Raw genomic sequence first — 16,990 nt, 5'->3', positions numbered from 1 at the left:
AAAAATAGTACTAAAATAAAAATCCTCTCTTATCCTACGCACCACAACACCCTCGCTCACGTTAGCACTAATATCGTACCGCCTTTGTCAGACGCCCTATAGTCTTGCCACGTCACCACCTATCCTCTTCTTTGAATTTCTGCTTTATCGCCACCACCCAACACCACCCTCTCTCTCTCTCTCCTCCCTCTCTCTCTCTCTCTCTCTCTCTCTCTCCCCTCCCCACTTCCTAGGGTTCCTGCTCTACCTCTGCCGCAATGGGTTCGATCCCCGATCCCGGCGACGAGTTCGCCGAGTCAACTCACCCCCCGCCGCAACCGAGCTTCGACGAGTTCCAGCGCACCGCCTCGCTGATGACCAGCTGCACCCTCCTCTGGAAAGAGCTCTCCGACCACTTCTCCTCCCTCGAGCAAGACCTCAAAAACAAATCCGACGCCCTCAACCACAAGCTCCAAACCCTAGACGCCCAGACCAAGCAGTCCCTCCAAGTCCTCGAGCACCGCGAGGACACCATCAACGCCGCCGTTTCAGTCGCCCTGCAGAAAGTCAAGGAGCAAAAGGAAGCCGCCCTCAACGACGCCGTCGTCTTCGGCGAAGTCGACAACGACGAGGGACTCTTGCTAAAACTGCGTCGTTTCTGTTTGAAAATGGATTCTGAAGGCTTCTGGAGGTTCGTTGCGGAGAGGAAGAAGGAACTGGACTCAATTAGGGCTCAGATGTCGGCCGCGCTGGCGGACTGCGTGGATCCGGCCCGATTCGTGCTTGAAGCGATTTCGGAGGTGTTTCCGGTGGATAAGAGAGGGGACAAGAGCAACGATTTGGGCTGGGCGTGTGTTTTGATACTGGAGTCGTTGATTCCGGCCGTGGTGGACCCGATCATGGGCGGTTCGCGCCTTTTGGTGACGCCGAGGATGAGGGCGAGGGCGAGGGAGATAGCGGAGACCTGGAAGAGGAGCCTGGACGAGCGGGGCGGGATCGAGAACGTGAAGACCCCGGACGTGCACACGTTTCTGCAGCACCTGGTGAGTTTTGGGATTGTGAAAAAGGAGGATGTCGAGTTGTACAGGAAGCTCGTTGTTGCGTCCGCGTGGCGGAAGCAAATGCCCAAGCTTGCTTTGTCGCTGGGGTTGGGTGATAAGATGCCTGGTACGTTCGCCGTTTCTGCTAGGTTGTAGTGTATTGATACAATGCTCTGTTTGTTGTTTTTCTAGTACTTATTTGTGTTGAATGATACTTACCTCCATGGGAGTATATAACTGTATGTTAGTGTTTGGTTTGGGTACATAATGTTTAGCTTCATCTGGAACTAGTTTGTTAGCTGAAGTGTACCCATAAGTAAAAAAAATTCACAGTGCCCCTAGCTATTCTGGATTTGATAAGCAGAATGGAATGAGGATCGTCTATTCTAATATAGAAAGGGATAAGTCGTTCTGGTGTCAACAATGTTTGAAGCTCCGTCACAAAAATAGTTTCCATAGTTATCCCACCAAAATAGTACAAGTTTTTCCCACTACTTTAAATGCGCCATTAAATAACTGTTATGGGAAAAGTAGTAATCTAACCCGTCGTAACCACTACCCCACTATCCACAATCATCCTAAAATTGTGCACACAAATTGTGTGTGCCATCCTTCTCGTAAGGAGAAACTGCTCAGCTCCAAAGATTCTTTTTAAGATCCGGTTGCAGCTTCCACCAAGTGGCGTTGTGAGGTGTCTTGTAGAGATTATTCACTGTCCCTGAGGCACTGCCTCATGGTGCCGCATTCCATTTTCAAGTACCGTTGGTCTACACACTTTGTCTTGGTGTGGGTCTCTTGTACGTACTGGTGATCTTAAAGTTACGAGGATGGCCTCTTAAAGATGCCGAGGGCTAGAGGCCTTTATGGTTAAGCCTTGCCACATGACACCAAGTTTGCTGTAAGAGCCCCACTTCGACCAATGCCGGCACGGAGCCCTTCCATCCAAGAGCCAAAACTCATTCATGATTAACTCCTTCAGAGTTCTGTCTCAGCCAGGCCAAAAGCGCAAAGTGAAGAACCTAGGGGGCCGCCATTTGACGACCATCTCCCTCAGCACCTGTCTACATGCTTTCTCTTTGGGATTAGCAAGACGAGACTCCAATCCTCCAGAACAATAGGAGAGTGCCTTTTCCAAGGGAAAGGCTACCCTATACTTCCTAGGATGCTTGCCATTTGTACACAAACGGTGCACTGTATGAACACCAATTCTGCGCCGCATTGGTTCATAAGCAGCACTACTTTGGATCATAAGGCTACTTTGCATATTACCTAAGCAGCACAATAGCCTCATCGCTCAAATTGGTGGTTCATAATCAAACAGAACAAAAACCTTGTACGAACTCGTGGCCCAAATTCATTTTGACCACTGGCTGACCCCACTTTGATTTGACTTAATCATTCTGCTACATAACTACGTTGTAGCCCATCCCTATATTAAGTAAATCAAGATCCTCTCATATGATGATCCCTCATGTGACGGAAAATATACTCATAAGTCATAACCAACGCCGCTTCTGCTATAACCACAACCTCTGTAGCTCATAACTAGGGCGTATAGTAACCACCTTTTAAGGAGTGTGTGCCATATAATATGCCCCCTGTCAATTATCTAGCTGTTGTCCAGGAAGTAGGAACCATGACAAACTTGAATTTCAATGTTCATAAGATGTTTGCAAATCATATGACAAGGCAAAACTTTAATTGTGTGAAATTATGGCACTAGTGGAAGGACAATCATTGGTTGAGTGCAATGAGCCAGATAATTCACAGTTAGGTTGACTGGTTTGAATGGACCTGTTTTGGACCATGAAAATTAGCTGATAGCAGAGATGTTAAATCATCTTAACCCTTGGGGCATGTTGGTGCTCACAGATCACCTAACAAGAGGTCACGCAACTAAATTATAACTACTTTACAATCGGCATGTGATACTTGCATATGTGGATGATTTGTTACTTAGGGAACACCTGCTTTTTGGTGAATTTTCTTCGCATTGCATTTTCCCTGACCTTAATCAGTTAAAGCTTCTATGTATCATAATTAGGAGTGATTGTGGTTGACTTTGGTTGATCTTCATTTTCTCAGAACATGTTTTGTGTGTTATACTGAAGCAGTCTCGAAATGGTTAGATGTTATTTCTGGGGCATCTATAATGGGGTTTGAATGCTTGTGTACAGATATGATTGAAGAATTGATCAGCAGGGGACAACAGGTTGACGCAGTCCATTTTACTTATGAAGTTGGCCTTGAGGACAAGTTCCCTCCTGTCCCACTATTGAAAGCTTTCCTCAAGGATGCAAAGAAAGCAGCAAATTCTATTTTGGAGGATCCTAACAATTCTGGTCGAGCTGCGGTATTTATTTAGTTATTTGGTTGTCACGGCACTTCTGTTTTACAAATTTATTACTTCATATGCCCTCAAGAGATTCAATTTGGTTGCGATTCTGTCTGTCCTGGTGGTGCAGGAAGCTTTTTAAGTTATATACGTTATCCACTCTATTTGTGCTTTGTTGATCAGCACCAAATATTCATCTACAACAGCCGGAAACAGTTTTAAAACTTGATTATGTGTAGATTGTATTGTAAACCCTTCTTGCATATGGAGAAGGAATTTCATCTACATCAAATCTTCTTATCAGCTGAGAACTTACTATTTGTGGGTTCCTCGCAATAGGTGCATTTATTCTCCCGCACTTGCAATAAATGCCTACTGGCGGAATAGAATTGTCACCTTTCACGAAACATTAATGTGCTTGCTGTTTTTTATTTACTGGTTTTTAGTAGCAGGATACTCACACTCTAATACAATGGGAAAACTTGTTCTCTCCAATTTGTGCATCGTTGATTAGCACCAAATCTTCATCTATCACTGCTAGGAACGGTTTTTAAGTATTATTAGTTGCGTATATTCTGCATTTAACACTTCTTACGGACGAAGAAATGTTTTTCTTCTGCCTCAAATTGCATTAGCTTCTCGATTTCAACTATAAATTGATTCTTAAATTTTTTTCTGTAGTACATTTTAAAAAGGCAATGGTTATGTAGTGCGAAAACGTTGATGCTTGGTAACATGGTGATATTGAATGTACTGGCCAAGTTCTCTTCAATTAAACCTGATACTTGCTCTAATACAATGGTAAATCTTTATTTTGCAGCAGCTTGCTTCACGCAAGGAGCAGTCAGCACTTCGGGCTGTGATCAAGTGCATTGAAGAGTACAAACTAGAGGCTGAATTCCCTCCCGAAAGCCTCAAGAAACGCCTTGAACAGTTAGAGAAAACCAAGGTTGAGAAGAAAAGACCTGCCGCTGCCCCTGCCAACAAAAGAACGCGAGCAAACAATGGCGGCCCAATGCCACCCGCAAAAGCAGGTCGCTCCACTAATGCTTATGTGTCGTCTTTCCCGGCTGCTCCCACATACGTCAGATCCCCATCACATACCCAATACCCTATGGGGGTCCCATCCTATCCTTCATCCCCTGTCATGTATGGCAGCAGGAGTCCTCCAACCCACCCTTATGCTTACTCACCAGAATCGGCTCCTCCTACCTTCGCTGTTTCGTATCCAGTTGCACAAGTGAACTATTCTCCATACGGAGGTTATGGAAATGGAGTTGCTCCAGCTTATCAGCACGCTTACTACTGATGGACATGACTGGTGGTCGATGAAGATGGTGACTCTGATATGTAACCCTAATCTCAAATCAAACGTCTTTTCTAGATGGTCTGTAATCACTAACCTCTTAATGGTAGCGATATGTGTGTGCTAATCCTTAATCTTGACCTTTATCCCGCATCTTGACTTGTCATTGACTCAATGGCAGGTTTCCTCTTTCTGATGTTGATCAAACTTGTAGTACTAGTGTTGTGAAAGTAATCGAGAAATCTTCATTAGTGTAACCAGCAGATCTGCTTTTGTTGTATGATTGTTAGATAACAAGGAGAGATGCCATCTGGGATGATCTTGTTCGTCAAAAAAAACAAGGAGAGATGCCATCTGTTTTAGGGCAATCATGAATAGTGGTAGACAGAGGCCCACTCAAATTGTCCGTACAAGTGAGAATCTTGGGAGGTGTAAAGAATTTCACGTGATCCAGTGGCCGGAAGTGCATGGAATGCTAGTACGTACATTTTTTGGTGCTGAAAATTTGAAGTCTGACAGAGTTGAGTAGGTTGTTCGATCAGGATCAATGGATTTGATTTGGTTTGGCGTCATTACTAATTGCTTCTTATGAAGTGCTTCGTTGCTTCTATTGATGAAACTGTTCTGGTAGATGTATTCCTGTTTTGAGAAAGCACGATGCATTGCAGTACCCTTCAGTTTTGATATCTGGTAATGATCACATGCCATGCCACGGCAAGGAATGCGGAGAAATAGGAGCAGAAGATTCATATTGTTCTCCGGTTCAGCATTGTACTGGGGTTTATGTGAAGGTTAATTATCAAGCAATGGGGATAAAAGAAAGCTGGCCTAACTGTGATTTCAAGAACTTTTTGGCATTTTCACATAGCATTTGGTATTGTGCTTCTGGACCTGTCTTTGCCATCCAAATTGTCTATTCAAAGCTGTCAAAAAGTAACAGGTAAACGGCTGAGCAGTTGAGAATCTGAGATATTGCAGAATCAGTGCCAAACTGACTGGTTTAGAGCAAGGCCAACGGTTCCCAAATGGCTTGAGCCATTTTCACAAAATGACCAAAATTGCAAAAAATTCTACCCCAATGGTGTGCCATTTTATCTGGGATTCGAAGCAGTTACTCTAGAAATCAGGTTCTCTGACAGCACGCTAACTACAAACCAAAGCACCAGCGCCTGGACGCGTAACCGAGAATACAGCTCCTTCTTTACCACTTTGTACCCCATCATCTTTCTTTATTCACTTCCTTGATTTTCCAGTTAACGCAACAAAAGAAAGCTTGTGCCATAAATGGTTCCGCTGCCGCCCATTTGTCCCACAATTTTCACCCAAAAATTGCAGCAAGAATGGCTACATCACCATTCACCAAAGCCAACCACCAAATCCTTCCCTCCCTCTTGTCCCCGGGGAAATCTGTGTGTTGTGTGTGTGTGAGTGTTAGAGAGAGAGAGAGTGCGCACTTGTTGGCAGACCTAGATTTGGTCTCTTGGCTATTGCCAAAAAAGGCCTTTTTTGTTCCAATTTATGCTTGTCATTCTTGCGCAGGGGCCATGCTAATCTTCTCTGTATCGTTCCAATTTTATCGGATGTCCCCGAAAGGACTTGTTCCAATTTGTGATTGCAGAGAAGACCTCTTTATTTATTGAGATGAACAGAGAATGATGGATGATAATGCTGAATGGTAGATGGAGAATGGTAGATGAAAAATAGTGGATACTAAATGGTAGTTGATGAAAGTTAGTTGAAAATGAGATAAAGGAGAATTGTTAAAAATATAGTATTGCAAATGGCGATGCACCATTGCACCAACATTGTCATTTTTTGGCCAAAGGTCACTAATCATAGCCATATTTCTGGAATGGCTCAAAACCACTGGACTTGCCTAGATGTTTATTTTTTGGGGGTAAACTACTTGCTAATTAGATGTTTAAGTACTCTAAAAGCCAAAGCAAACCCAACCATCTTTATAGAAAAAATGCAAGTTTCCACTGGGAAGCTCTGAAAGCTCTTGTAGATGTAGGTTGTTTCTCTTCCCATGTCACTTCCCATGTCAGCAAATTTACACCCATCTTGTAGTGCAACAAACCAAACACATACGCTAGCATGAAGAAGATATCAAGAAAACACTTGAGAAGAGTACGACACAGGTTTACATGGTTGGGCAAGAATGTCTACGTCTATTACTTTGGCAACTTTGGCTAGAATGTCTCTGTCTATATCTTACACCAGATTTCCTTATGTATGATGAGAAAGAAGAGTAAGAATAACACAACTAATATTCTCACCAATTACCTTTCAATACTTCTAGAAATTTTCGAGAAGTCACAGATTGTAAAGTGCTATACTATAATACTAATCAAGCGACGGATCACATTAATTGAAGGACCTTTCCTGGACAGTTTCATGAACCGTTTTTTATGTACCCTAACATTTTTGTACTCAGGTTTAAGTTTGACTCGAAAATTTCTCGAGCTTTTAAAATGCCTCTTTTGGTTTGATTAGTACTCATCAATATAGTCTATCTCAAATAGTAGCTTGGTTCGTTTCAAGTACAATCTAATCTTACTAAACATCCACAAATGAAACATAGATATGGACTATCTTTATCACAAAAATTCAAAACCATGATTACATTACAAAAAAAACCTCACCCAACTCACTCATCAGTCATTAGCAGTTGCCAACTGCAACGACAACAGCTCCTCCTCCGGAATAATCCTAACCTTACAATCCGATTTTGGATACGACACGCACAACAAAGCATACCCTCTCTCCACAACATCATCACTCAGCATTCCCTCACTCTGGTCAACGGACCCACTCAGCAGCTTGGCCGGACAAGTCATGCACACCCCAAGCTTACAGTCATGCGGCACATCAAGGCCAGAGTCCAGTGCCTTGGACAGAATCGTCTCGTCCGGTTCGACCTCGAGCTCGGTGGTTCGACTCTCTTGTTCAATCACCACTTTGTAGGAGTGGGTTATGGTTAGTTTCGGCCGGAGGGACGGCGGCGGTGGGCGGAGGCGGAGGTGGGGAGGAGGGCGGTGGGTGGTTTGGGTTCTGGGTTTTGTGAGAGTGGTGGAGGGAGGAGATGTGGTGAAATGAAGGGTTGATGAGGCCATTGGTTTTGGTTGTTCAATGTGGGGAATGAGGGGAGGGTGTTTTTGGGTGGGGGAAGGGGATATGTGGTGTTTGAGAGGATAAGGTTTTTGGGCGGGCTTGTTTAATACTCCGTACTTCTAACTCCGTAGTGTATCTGCTGCTGCTGCTGCTTTTTTTACATGGGCTGGATCTGTTTGTTGTGGGGCATGTGTATTTGTACATTTGTTTTTCAAGTGTATCAAAATGAGAACAACTCCTGAAGTCGAGAAAAAGAAGTTTTTGGGTGCCGGGCAGATACCACATGGCAGTATCCATCGGCGATCCTAGCTGTCTAAACGTGTTTTGGACGGTTTGAATTTTAAAGAGAGAAAAAGAGGAGAGAGAGTGGTCGGGTGAGGGAAGAGAGTGAGAATAAATTTGGGCCATTCAAAACACGTTTGGACGGCTGGAATCGCCAACTGATACCGCCACGTAGTACCCGCTCAGCATTCAAAAATTTCTGGAGAAGAAGACCTAAACATGCAGATGGGAGTGCTGCATAAGTGCAATGTTGATATCACATGGCATCGCATTTGCTTGCTGTAACTTAAGGAGAAAAAATAATACTCATTGATGGTTAATTTGGAAATAAAACCTGCAAATATGTAGCGTTGGATATTTTGACTAATTTGTTGTTTTGTTAACTTGGAATATCCAGATCAGTTTAGCCGCACATCAACTAATTCTTTGTGACGAAGCCATTTATAATTAATTTCACAATTAGTTGATAACACGTTAGATGTTATGAACCTGAAACACAATGGAGAGTAAATCCATTCGATTTGTTATATTTAGAACAATACCCTACTAATAACTTACGAAATTATGTTAGCCCACACGTAAAAACACCCCACAAATCTCAAAAGAACACCACAAGCATGCCCTCAACGCCGATCACACAACCAACGATACCTGCAAAAAAATAAGGAACAAGAGGCACATATAAATCAATGTAAAACAAGTCGTCGTATATATGGACAAGTATAGATGTACTTTCTTATTTGATATTAATGGAATGATATTGTTCGTAAAAAACAATAATAATCAGGTTGTGTCAATTTCTCTTTTATTCCCTGCAGTCCTGCACAAGTTAACAAGAATAATCAGCTTGGTTTGTTTCAAGTACAATCTAATCTTACACAACATCCACAAATGAAACGTAGATATGGACTATCTTTGTCACAAAAATTCAAAACCATGATTCCATTACAAAAAAAGAGAAATGCTATAAGGACCGATGATGTGAACCGACGCTCTACCGACCTGAGCTGGCATGGAGGGGCCCACCCCCACTTACTCTACCTCTTCTCTTTTCGGGTTTGGCCCAAAAGGGCGGGCACAGTTTGGGAAGAAATTCAAAAATTTTGGATTTTGGTCCTAATAAAACGTCTCTCTCTCTCTCATTGTTTTGAAAATCTCTGTCCCTCTCTGGGAAACACATTTCTCTCCAAATTGAATCTGCAGCTTCTCTTCTTCACCAACACACCGATGCCCATCACCGTCGACGCCTTCCCCTGACTCACCGACGCCGGGCCGGCGCAACCATCACTGCCTTCCCATCGTCGCATGCAGCTAGTGTCTCGCACCACCGTCGACGCCTTCCACCACTCACCGACCAACCATCATAGCCGAGTGAATCAACTGTCCCCAACGCCTGGCCCCACCCTCACCAAGAACCGCCAATCACCGGAGATTCACTCGACCACCACCGAAGAACTGAGATTTGATTATCTCATTAACCTTTTTCTGTAATTTTGTTTATCCCATTGTCCATCTTTTTGATGTTTTCCTATTCTTGTATGGCAAGTTCCAACCAAGCTTTTCTGAAGTTCTTTGCATGTCTGTGGCCCACAGCATACGAGGATTTTCTAGTCACATAGCTGTGAGGGTTGGCTCACAATTGGACCTGATTTGGGAGGGCTTCTAGAAGTTCGGTGGTCTAGGAGCAGAGAAATCAGAAGACCAGTTCGAAAAAGGGCTTTGGCTGGTGTGCCTTATCCCAATTTAGTCGTTGCAAATTGGCTCCCCTTTGGCTCATAAATTCATTGGTGTATTACTCTTGTATGTGTGGCAAATACAGGGAGTAGTGAGGGTAAAAGAGAACTAGTGTGAGTTGAGTGTTGAGCTCTGGTTTTGGAGCTCCTCCTCTGGAGAGTTGTTTTGTAACCTGTTGTTGTGTAATGGAAGCTGCAAGCCGTCAAAAACTCAAATTCTAATCCGGTAACATAGGGGAGGGGTGCACCGTGCACCTTTATCTTATACAAGACCATGTGTTTCACCAAAATCAAATGGTATTTGAACAATGAAATTTGTGAAAATCAAGTAATCAATCACTATGCAAACCAAACAAAATTCAAGCCTTTTCAATCATTTTCTTTCTCCTTTGATTCTTATTGTCAGGATACACAAGCCTTGTGTTTAAATCAGACAAAATTTGTACTCAATCGTGTAATTCTTAACATTTGAAACAACTTATTTTCCATATATGACCAAGTTGTTGAGACAAGAATTCATCAAGCTATTTCTATAACAAGCTCTAAAGGCCATAAACAACTGTCCGAAATAAGCTATAGAAGAAAAAGAAAAAAAAAAGTATTCAACAAAACAAGCAAAAAAAGAAACCAACAATAACTATTTCCATTACAAAGGTAAATCACTACTCCTAAAAACCCTGGCTAGAACTCATGCAAATCATATCCCATTTCATCCTTTCCTTTTTCCAGACTTCTTCGCATGAGTGTTAGGCAAAACCTACCATTCGCAATCGTTGGCGACCGCAGCAGCTTCCTGAAATCCCAATCGTTCCTCACAGCCAACTGATTGTGCCTTGGAACTATCTGGTTCTTATTGTCCTCCTCACCGCATTCCCCTCTAGCTCCAAAACCCACACAACAAACCACAATCTAGTAAGGTTAAGACCAAAAACAGGCAAGAAACGTTGAGAAAATGAAAAAAAAAATGTATGCTACTAAATGAAGGGTAAGTTTTTTTTTTTTTTAATCCGAATGAAGGGTAAGTTTGCTACACGAATTTGTAGGACTTTTTGAATGAGAATTCTCATCAAAGTATTGTTATGTCTACAAATTCAAAGCAAACACGGTAAATCTCCCTTTTACCTTCACAAGCCCTAATTTAGGGATTTTCAAAAAATAGCACAAAGTTGATTGGGGTTTTCCTTGCCAGAGGGATGGCCTAGACATGTTACGACCAGAGGAAGGCGGTGACGGTGGAGATGGTTGCGTTGGACCTGCGTCGGTGAGTTTGGAGAAGGACATCGATGGTGGTGCGAGACACTAGCTGTGACGATGGGAAGGCGGTGATGGTTGCGTCGGACCAGCGTCGATAAGTTTGAGGGAAGGCGTCGACGGTGATGGGCGTCAGTGGTGGTGGTGAGCAAGAGAAGTTGCAGATTCCATTTGGGGAGAGAAATGTACTCTGTATTTCCCAAAAAGAGATTTTAAGAGAGAGAGAGAGAGAAACGTTTTAAGAACAAAACCATTTTTTTTTTTTTGAATTTTATCCCAAATTGTACCCGCCCTTTTCAGCCAACCCCAAAACGAGAAGGGTGAGAGTAAGTGGGGGTGGGCCCCTCCATGCCAGCTCAGGTCGGTAGAGGATCGGTTCACACCATCGGTCCGTATAGCATTTCTCACAAAAAAAACCTCACCCAACTCACTCATCGGTCATTAGCAGTTGCCAACTGCAACGACGACCACAGCTCCTCCTCCGGAATAATCCTAACCTTACAATCCGATTTCGGATACGACACGCACAACAAAGCATACCCTCTCTCCACAACATCATCACTCAGCATCCCCTCGCTCTGATCAACGGACCCACTCAGCAGCTTGGCCGGACAAGTCATGCACACCCCAAGCTTACAGTCATGCGGCACATCAAGTCCAGAGTCCAGTGCCTTGGACAGAATCGTCTCGTCCGGTTCGACCTCGAGCTCGGTGGTTCGACTCTCGTGTTCAATCACCACTTTCTAGGAGTGGGTTATGGTTAGTTTCGGCCGGAGGGACGCCGGCGGAAAAAATAATTCTTGCTGTAACTTAAGGAGAAAAAATAATACTCAATATTGATGGTTAATTTGGAAATAAAACCAGCAAAAATGTAGCGTTGGATATTTTGACTAATTTGTGTTTTGTTAACTCAGAATATCCAGATCAGTTTAGCCGCACATCAACTATTTCTTTGTGACGAAGTTCTTTATAATTAATTTCACAATTAGTTGATAACACGTTAGACGTTATGAACCTAAAACACAACAGAGAGTAAAACCATTCGATTTGTTATATTTAGAACAGTACCTACTATAACTTACGAAATTATGTTAGCCCATACATAAAAACACCCCACAAATCTCAAAAGAACACCACAAGCATGCCCTCAACGCCGATCACACAACCAATGATACCTGAAAAAAATAAGGAACAAGAGGCACGTATAATTCAATGTAACACGTCGTTTGTTTGTTTGGTTTTTGTTTTTGCTGAGATGTATTGTGTTGTTTGTTGTTTGTGATTGTTTGTATAGCTATGTGTAATATGGATAAGTATAGATGTACTTTCTTATTTGATATTAATGGAATGATATTGTTCGTAAAAAACAATAATAATCAGGTTGTGTCAATTTCTCTTTTATCCCCTGCGGTCCTGCACAAGTTAATTTTCGTTTACTTTGTGTCCCTTAACCGTTAACTAAATCGAGGGCTAAATTAGGTATAATTACAAGCTGAGGGACGAAGTTGAAAATGTCAAACATTGAAGCTCTGTTTGGAACTTGTGGAAAGGAAAAGAAAGAAAAGAAAAATAAAAAAGAGGAAAAATGTGAAAAAAATAGATTCTTTTCTCTTATTTGATTGTAAAAAGAAAATAAAAATAAATTACGAGAAAAATAAATTTCTCTTGTTCGAGGAAAATGAAAAGAAAATGAGAGTTTTTTCCTTTCTTTTCATTTTCCTCGGCTCCAGAGCTTTCTCATTTCTTTTCCTTACTATTTTCTTTTTCTTTCTCTGACTAAGGAAATTTTTTTATTTTCCTTTCATTTTTCATAGATTCCAAACAAAGCCTAAAGTTCAACTATTCCAATTATTGTTAAGCAAACAACAAAACAAGCGCACCCTATTGCCCTCGCAAACTCATCAGCGAAGTTCAACGCCGACTCAAGCCACCGCACCGGCCTCCAAGGTTCCTCTCTCTCTCTCTCTCTCTCTCTCTCTCTCTCCATATTAGGGTTCATTGATGTTGGATTTCGATCTTGAATTTAGATCATTTCTTCACGTGGGTCTTCTAGTTAATAATTGTACACATAACTGTAAGTCATCGATTCACTGATTGCATATTTGCGTACATATACTCACGTCCTTCTTCTTCTTCTTCTTGAAGTCTTGATTGGTCTCTGTATCGCTCATTGGAACTTCAAATTAGGGCTTTTGATATTGAATTCGGATGTGTATTGGACATATTTAGGATAAATGACATGGGGCTTTCTATTATTTCTTTGTTAAATGAATTAGGGCTTTGGATATATGTTGATTGTTTGTAGAAATTAGGCTTTCGATGTAATAGGTTAATTTGCACACTTTATTTTGCGTTTGTTCGCTTGTTTACTTAGTGCGTGGATAGTAAAGTTGCCTAATTATTTCCCTCATTGTCAAATTCCTGGGGCTACTCGTATGAGGTCTGAATCTGATAGAGATATTATATTTCCACTTCATTGAGGTAGTGCTTTTTAGAGACTTCATTCAAGAAAATCCCTGCAATAATGTTAAGGACCATACTCACCATAGGATCATTGCATTTTCCTTTTGAGAGTCGTTGAGGGGGATTGCGGTAGAGTTCTTATTTGTATATGGCTCCTGAAGAAGTTGATAAATTGCTCAATTGGTGGTGATGCTTCAAATCAGTGGCATTTAATTGTTTGAGAGTGACTGAGACTGAAATGTGAATTCAGTAGCTTTAAAGTGGTCGTGCTCTTTTTCTATAACCAGGTGTCCGGGTAAGCTTGCACACACCTCGACTAATCTTGTGGTCCTGAAGTCAATGACCAAGTAAACCTCTAGTGGCCCAAGGTTTGGAACATTTAGCTTTTGTGAGATTCGACCCTGCGACCTCTTGGGAAGCAAGCCTTTTAGTTGCTGTCTCATTCCACTCAGCCAAACCCCTTGGGGTTAAGTGGTCCTGCTCTTAGGAGTGGTTTACATAGAATTGTGTTCGTTGCAAGTTTTCTCTTTTCCTGCCTTGCCTTGCCTTTTCTTCCTGCATTTAGTTCATTTCTTGAGAAAAAGTTATTCACCACAATCTTTAGGTACTTTGGTCATGTCAAATAAGACTTCAAAATCTGATTTAATTCCATTTGGATCTTAAAGTTATAGTAAAATCTTGGTTTTTTTTTTGTTCATATTCATTTTGTTCTAATTCTGTTAAGAACAATCACTTTTATGGATCATACGTTGGACTACATGGACCCTTAGGGTTCTGTGGTGCTGACTCCACATGTTAAAAGAAATACGTGTCGACGAGGGGATACCCTTATGTCCACTGAAAAAATCAAACAATACTAAGGAATCTATAGGGGCGATAGTGGGACTATAATACTGCTGAAAAATAAATGAGTACTTGTTGAATTCCTACAAAGGAGTTTTATCCTGGCGCTTTTACACAAATGAGCCACTGATGCAGTTCTAGTTTGTGCAATATGGTCCATGTTAGTGAGGGGATCTATTAAAGCTTCTAATATTTCTTTCCTTGTGTAGTAAACCATCGTTGCCCAAGCATTCTTCCTAATTATATTATGAGCTTGTACTTGTAAATTTATGACAAGGCATTTCACTTGATTTCTCTACGATTGATGAGCGTTTGTGATGCTAACTTTTGAGAAACAGGAGCATATATTCTTGGAGTAAGTGAAGTCAAAGAAATTATTTTGAATACTCTTCCTGATTCTGGCAGAGCACACTGAGATGCATGATTCATAGTGCCCACTCCTTGAGCTTTTCCCTTGTTGGGATGGCAGAATACTGGTGTTTTGTAGTGCTTGTCTTGTTTGCTTTACGTTTTATTTGGGTGCCATTCCTAAGTTTTTATTACTGTCATAAGTGTGGATTAGTTATCATTTGGCATGAAAGAATACGCTATGAAGCGTGTCTCGTAAGATCTGAACTCATAGATTGCTTGGGTATGCATGAATTGTGAAGACATGGGATAGACATGTGAGAGCCTCTCCACCCCAACACCCTCTGATCTCCATTTGACAGAATGAAAACTAACATTTTATAATCAAATTGTGAGTATAGAGGATTTTGCTAATTGGGCAAACTCCAATTACATATCTTTCTATCTCTTCATTTCAAATAGTCTCTCTGCTTCTCCATCGTTATTTATTTTCATTCCAAATCTAATAATTTTTGTATCTTTGTTTTCAAAAAGTGAATTTGGAGGATCCTCCATTTGTTTTTCTCTAACTCCATATTTGGATTTTCAAACATCGTCATCACAAATAGAGTAGGAAAAAGGGTGGGTTATTAGAGCAAGAGTTTCCTCCAAAATAGAGAAATAGAGAGTGGGTTGGAGATGCCCTGAGAGGGTTTGGCTATGCTTACTTTCTTCTTTGAATACTCGTTCTCTGTTAATTTAGTGTTGTTTTTCCCTGGGTTGCTTATCTGTGGGTGTGTTTTTGTTCGTGAAACTGTAGCAGTGTTCCTGCTGGTATAAACATTTCATTCATTAGCAATTTAGCGTATACAATCTAGATACCCAAAGTTAATGAAAAAGTTTCTTAGTATAGCACTTCAAATTTTTGCAACCCGACAGTAGCCGCTGGATCTTGTGTGGCCGTCAAGCTGATTGATATTTGATACCTCGTGGAATATTCATTGATTTCTTATACATTTATTGAATCTCTTGTCCTATGCTGCACAAGCCTGGTTCAGTATTTTGAATCAAAGAGGACTTATTTATCCCTAATTCAGGGGCTCAGAAGTATTCTCTATTCTTGATGTTTGTCAAACTGTAGAAGCATGGGGATATTATGTGGGGTACTCAACTTGTTCATTTTATTTGTCAGAATCATGGCTGGTTACGCTGATGCCGAAGGCAAGGAACCAATAAATGAGCAAGCAGTTGCCAACATCTATGGTGCCATGAGAGCTGAAATCAACCAAGTTTATTCAAAAATTACCGAACTAGAGATGGAAGCAAGCGAGCACTCATTGGTCATCAACGCCATAAAACCACTTGATCCATCAAGGCGGTGCTTCCGTATGATTGGAGGCGTATTGGTAGAGCGGACCATCAAAGAGGTCTTGCCAGCAGTTGAGCGAAATAAGGAGGGACTTGAGGAGGTTATTGCCCGGCTTAATGAGGCCTTGGAAAAGAAGAAAAAGGAAATGGCAGATTTTGAGGCGAAGTTCAAAATTAAGATTAGGAAATCCGATGAAGTATCGGACGACAGTGCCCGGAAGGAAGGTGCTGCACAAGGAGTTCTTGTTGGTCCTGCTGGTGCAAATGAATGATTTACTTTTTGGGTTTCTTAGTTTCCTTCTGATTTTGGTTTTCCTTGAATTTTTGGTAGGATGTTTTGGCTTTTGTCGCGTGTACGAGACTTGGTGTTTGGTTTATCCTTTAGATCAAATGTATTGGTCATGTATTTTACGAACGGTTGTGCAATTACTGTATGTTTCTAGGTCATCTTGATCAGTATGTTCGACTTTCATTTCACCGAATCGCTGGTGAAAGTTTTTGTATTTCGATTTGGCGAAAGAATGATCTACAAATGATATGGATGGAAAAGAGCTTAGATTTTGGTCTTTGGTGGGATTTACATGCAATCGATGCGTATGGGGTGGAATTTTGCCCAGTCCGTGATACCCTTGTGTTGTTGCTATTCTATTCTTGCTGATTTGGTCCGGTTAACACAAGCCAAGATTAGGAGAGGAAAAGCTGCAATAGAAAGGATAACCAAAGTCAATATTTTCCTGCTGATTAACTTACTCAGTCTTTGAGTTTTACGTATGTAAATAAACGAATGGGTGTTTTGGCAAAGTCACCTGTTTTATTTTTTTGTTTTATCTAAAAAAATTGCGTTTGATAGTTTCGCAAAAAAAAATTACGTTTGATAGTCTCGTATCAATTTTTTATTGATTTGTCTCAACAAAGACAAATCAGCCAAAAAAAATACCCCAGATTTTTC

The 16,990-nt window shown here is 41.4% G+C and overlaps 4 protein-coding genes and 1 non-coding gene across 8 annotated transcripts; 2 read left to right on the top strand and 3 right to left on the bottom strand.

The window, feature by feature from the left end:
- On the top strand, positions 1 to 4,917 carry LOC131321609 (FRIGIDA-like protein 4a). 2 transcript variants are annotated; one of them, XM_058352494.1, is made up of 3 exons: positions 1 to 1,146; positions 3,197 to 3,372; positions 4,175 to 4,917. In XM_058352494.1, the coding sequence occupies exons 1-3, from the start codon at positions 258 to 260 to the stop codon at positions 4,661 to 4,663; spliced, it is 1,554 nt and encodes a 517-aa protein (XP_058208477.1). In that variant the 5' UTR covers positions 1 to 257; the 3' UTR covers positions 4,664 to 4,917. The 2 variants fall into 2 exon arrangements, with proteins under 2 accessions (XP_058208477.1, XP_058208478.1); XM_058352495.1 differs by having other exon boundaries at positions 139 to 1,146; positions 4,178 to 4,917.
- Positions 4,918 to 6,153: 1,236 nt separating this feature from the next.
- Positions 6,154 to 6,256, bottom strand: LOC131324995 (U6 spliceosomal RNA). Its single transcript, XR_009199568.1, has one exon. It is a non-coding gene; the product is annotated as a U6 spliceosomal RNA (small nuclear RNA).
- A 978-nt stretch (positions 6,257 to 7,234) lies between these two features.
- Positions 7,235 to 7,938, bottom strand: LOC131323280 (ferredoxin C 1, chloroplastic). Its single transcript, XM_058354987.1, has one exon. It carries the CDS (start codon positions 7,774 to 7,776, stop codon positions 7,318 to 7,320), a length of 459 nt encoding a protein of 152 aa, XP_058210970.1. The 5' UTR covers positions 7,777 to 7,938; the 3' UTR covers positions 7,235 to 7,317.
- Positions 7,939 to 11,471: 3,533 nt separating this feature from the next.
- LOC131324013 (ferredoxin C 1, chloroplastic-like) lies at positions 11,472 to 13,946 on the bottom strand. Its single transcript, XM_058355844.1, has 3 exons — positions 13,815 to 13,946; positions 13,585 to 13,658; positions 11,472 to 11,760 (listed from the first exon to the last, which is right to left on the bottom strand). The coding sequence occupies exons 1-3, from the start codon at positions 13,944 to 13,946 to the stop codon at positions 11,472 to 11,474; spliced, it is 495 nt and encodes a 164-aa protein (XP_058211827.1).
- Positions 12,900 to 16,607, top strand: LOC131324288 (prefoldin subunit 2). 3 transcript variants are annotated; one of them, XM_058356199.1, is made up of 2 exons: positions 12,900 to 12,987; positions 15,866 to 16,607. In XM_058356199.1, the coding sequence occupies exon 2, from the start codon at positions 15,870 to 15,872 to the stop codon at positions 16,311 to 16,313; it is 444 nt and encodes a 147-aa protein (XP_058212182.1). In that variant the 5' UTR covers positions 12,900 to 12,987; positions 15,866 to 15,869; the 3' UTR covers positions 16,314 to 16,607. The 3 variants fall into 3 exon arrangements, with proteins under 3 accessions (XP_058212182.1, XP_058212180.1, XP_058212181.1); XM_058356197.1 differs by lacking the exon at positions 12,900 to 12,987 and adding an exon at positions 14,677 to 14,701; XM_058356198.1 differs by lacking the exon at positions 12,900 to 12,987 and adding an exon at positions 14,683 to 14,822.
- The last annotated feature ends 383 nt before the right edge of the window (positions 16,608 to 16,990 follow it).

This window comes from Rhododendron vialii, chromosome 4a (genome assembly GCF_030253575.1).
Source record: "Rhododendron vialii isolate Sample 1 chromosome 4a, ASM3025357v1".
Taxonomy (NCBI): Eukaryota; Viridiplantae; Streptophyta; class Magnoliopsida; order Ericales; family Ericaceae; genus Rhododendron; species Rhododendron vialii.
Note: the sequence above shows the minus strand (reverse complement) of the source record. Positions and strands in the feature narration are given on the sequence as shown.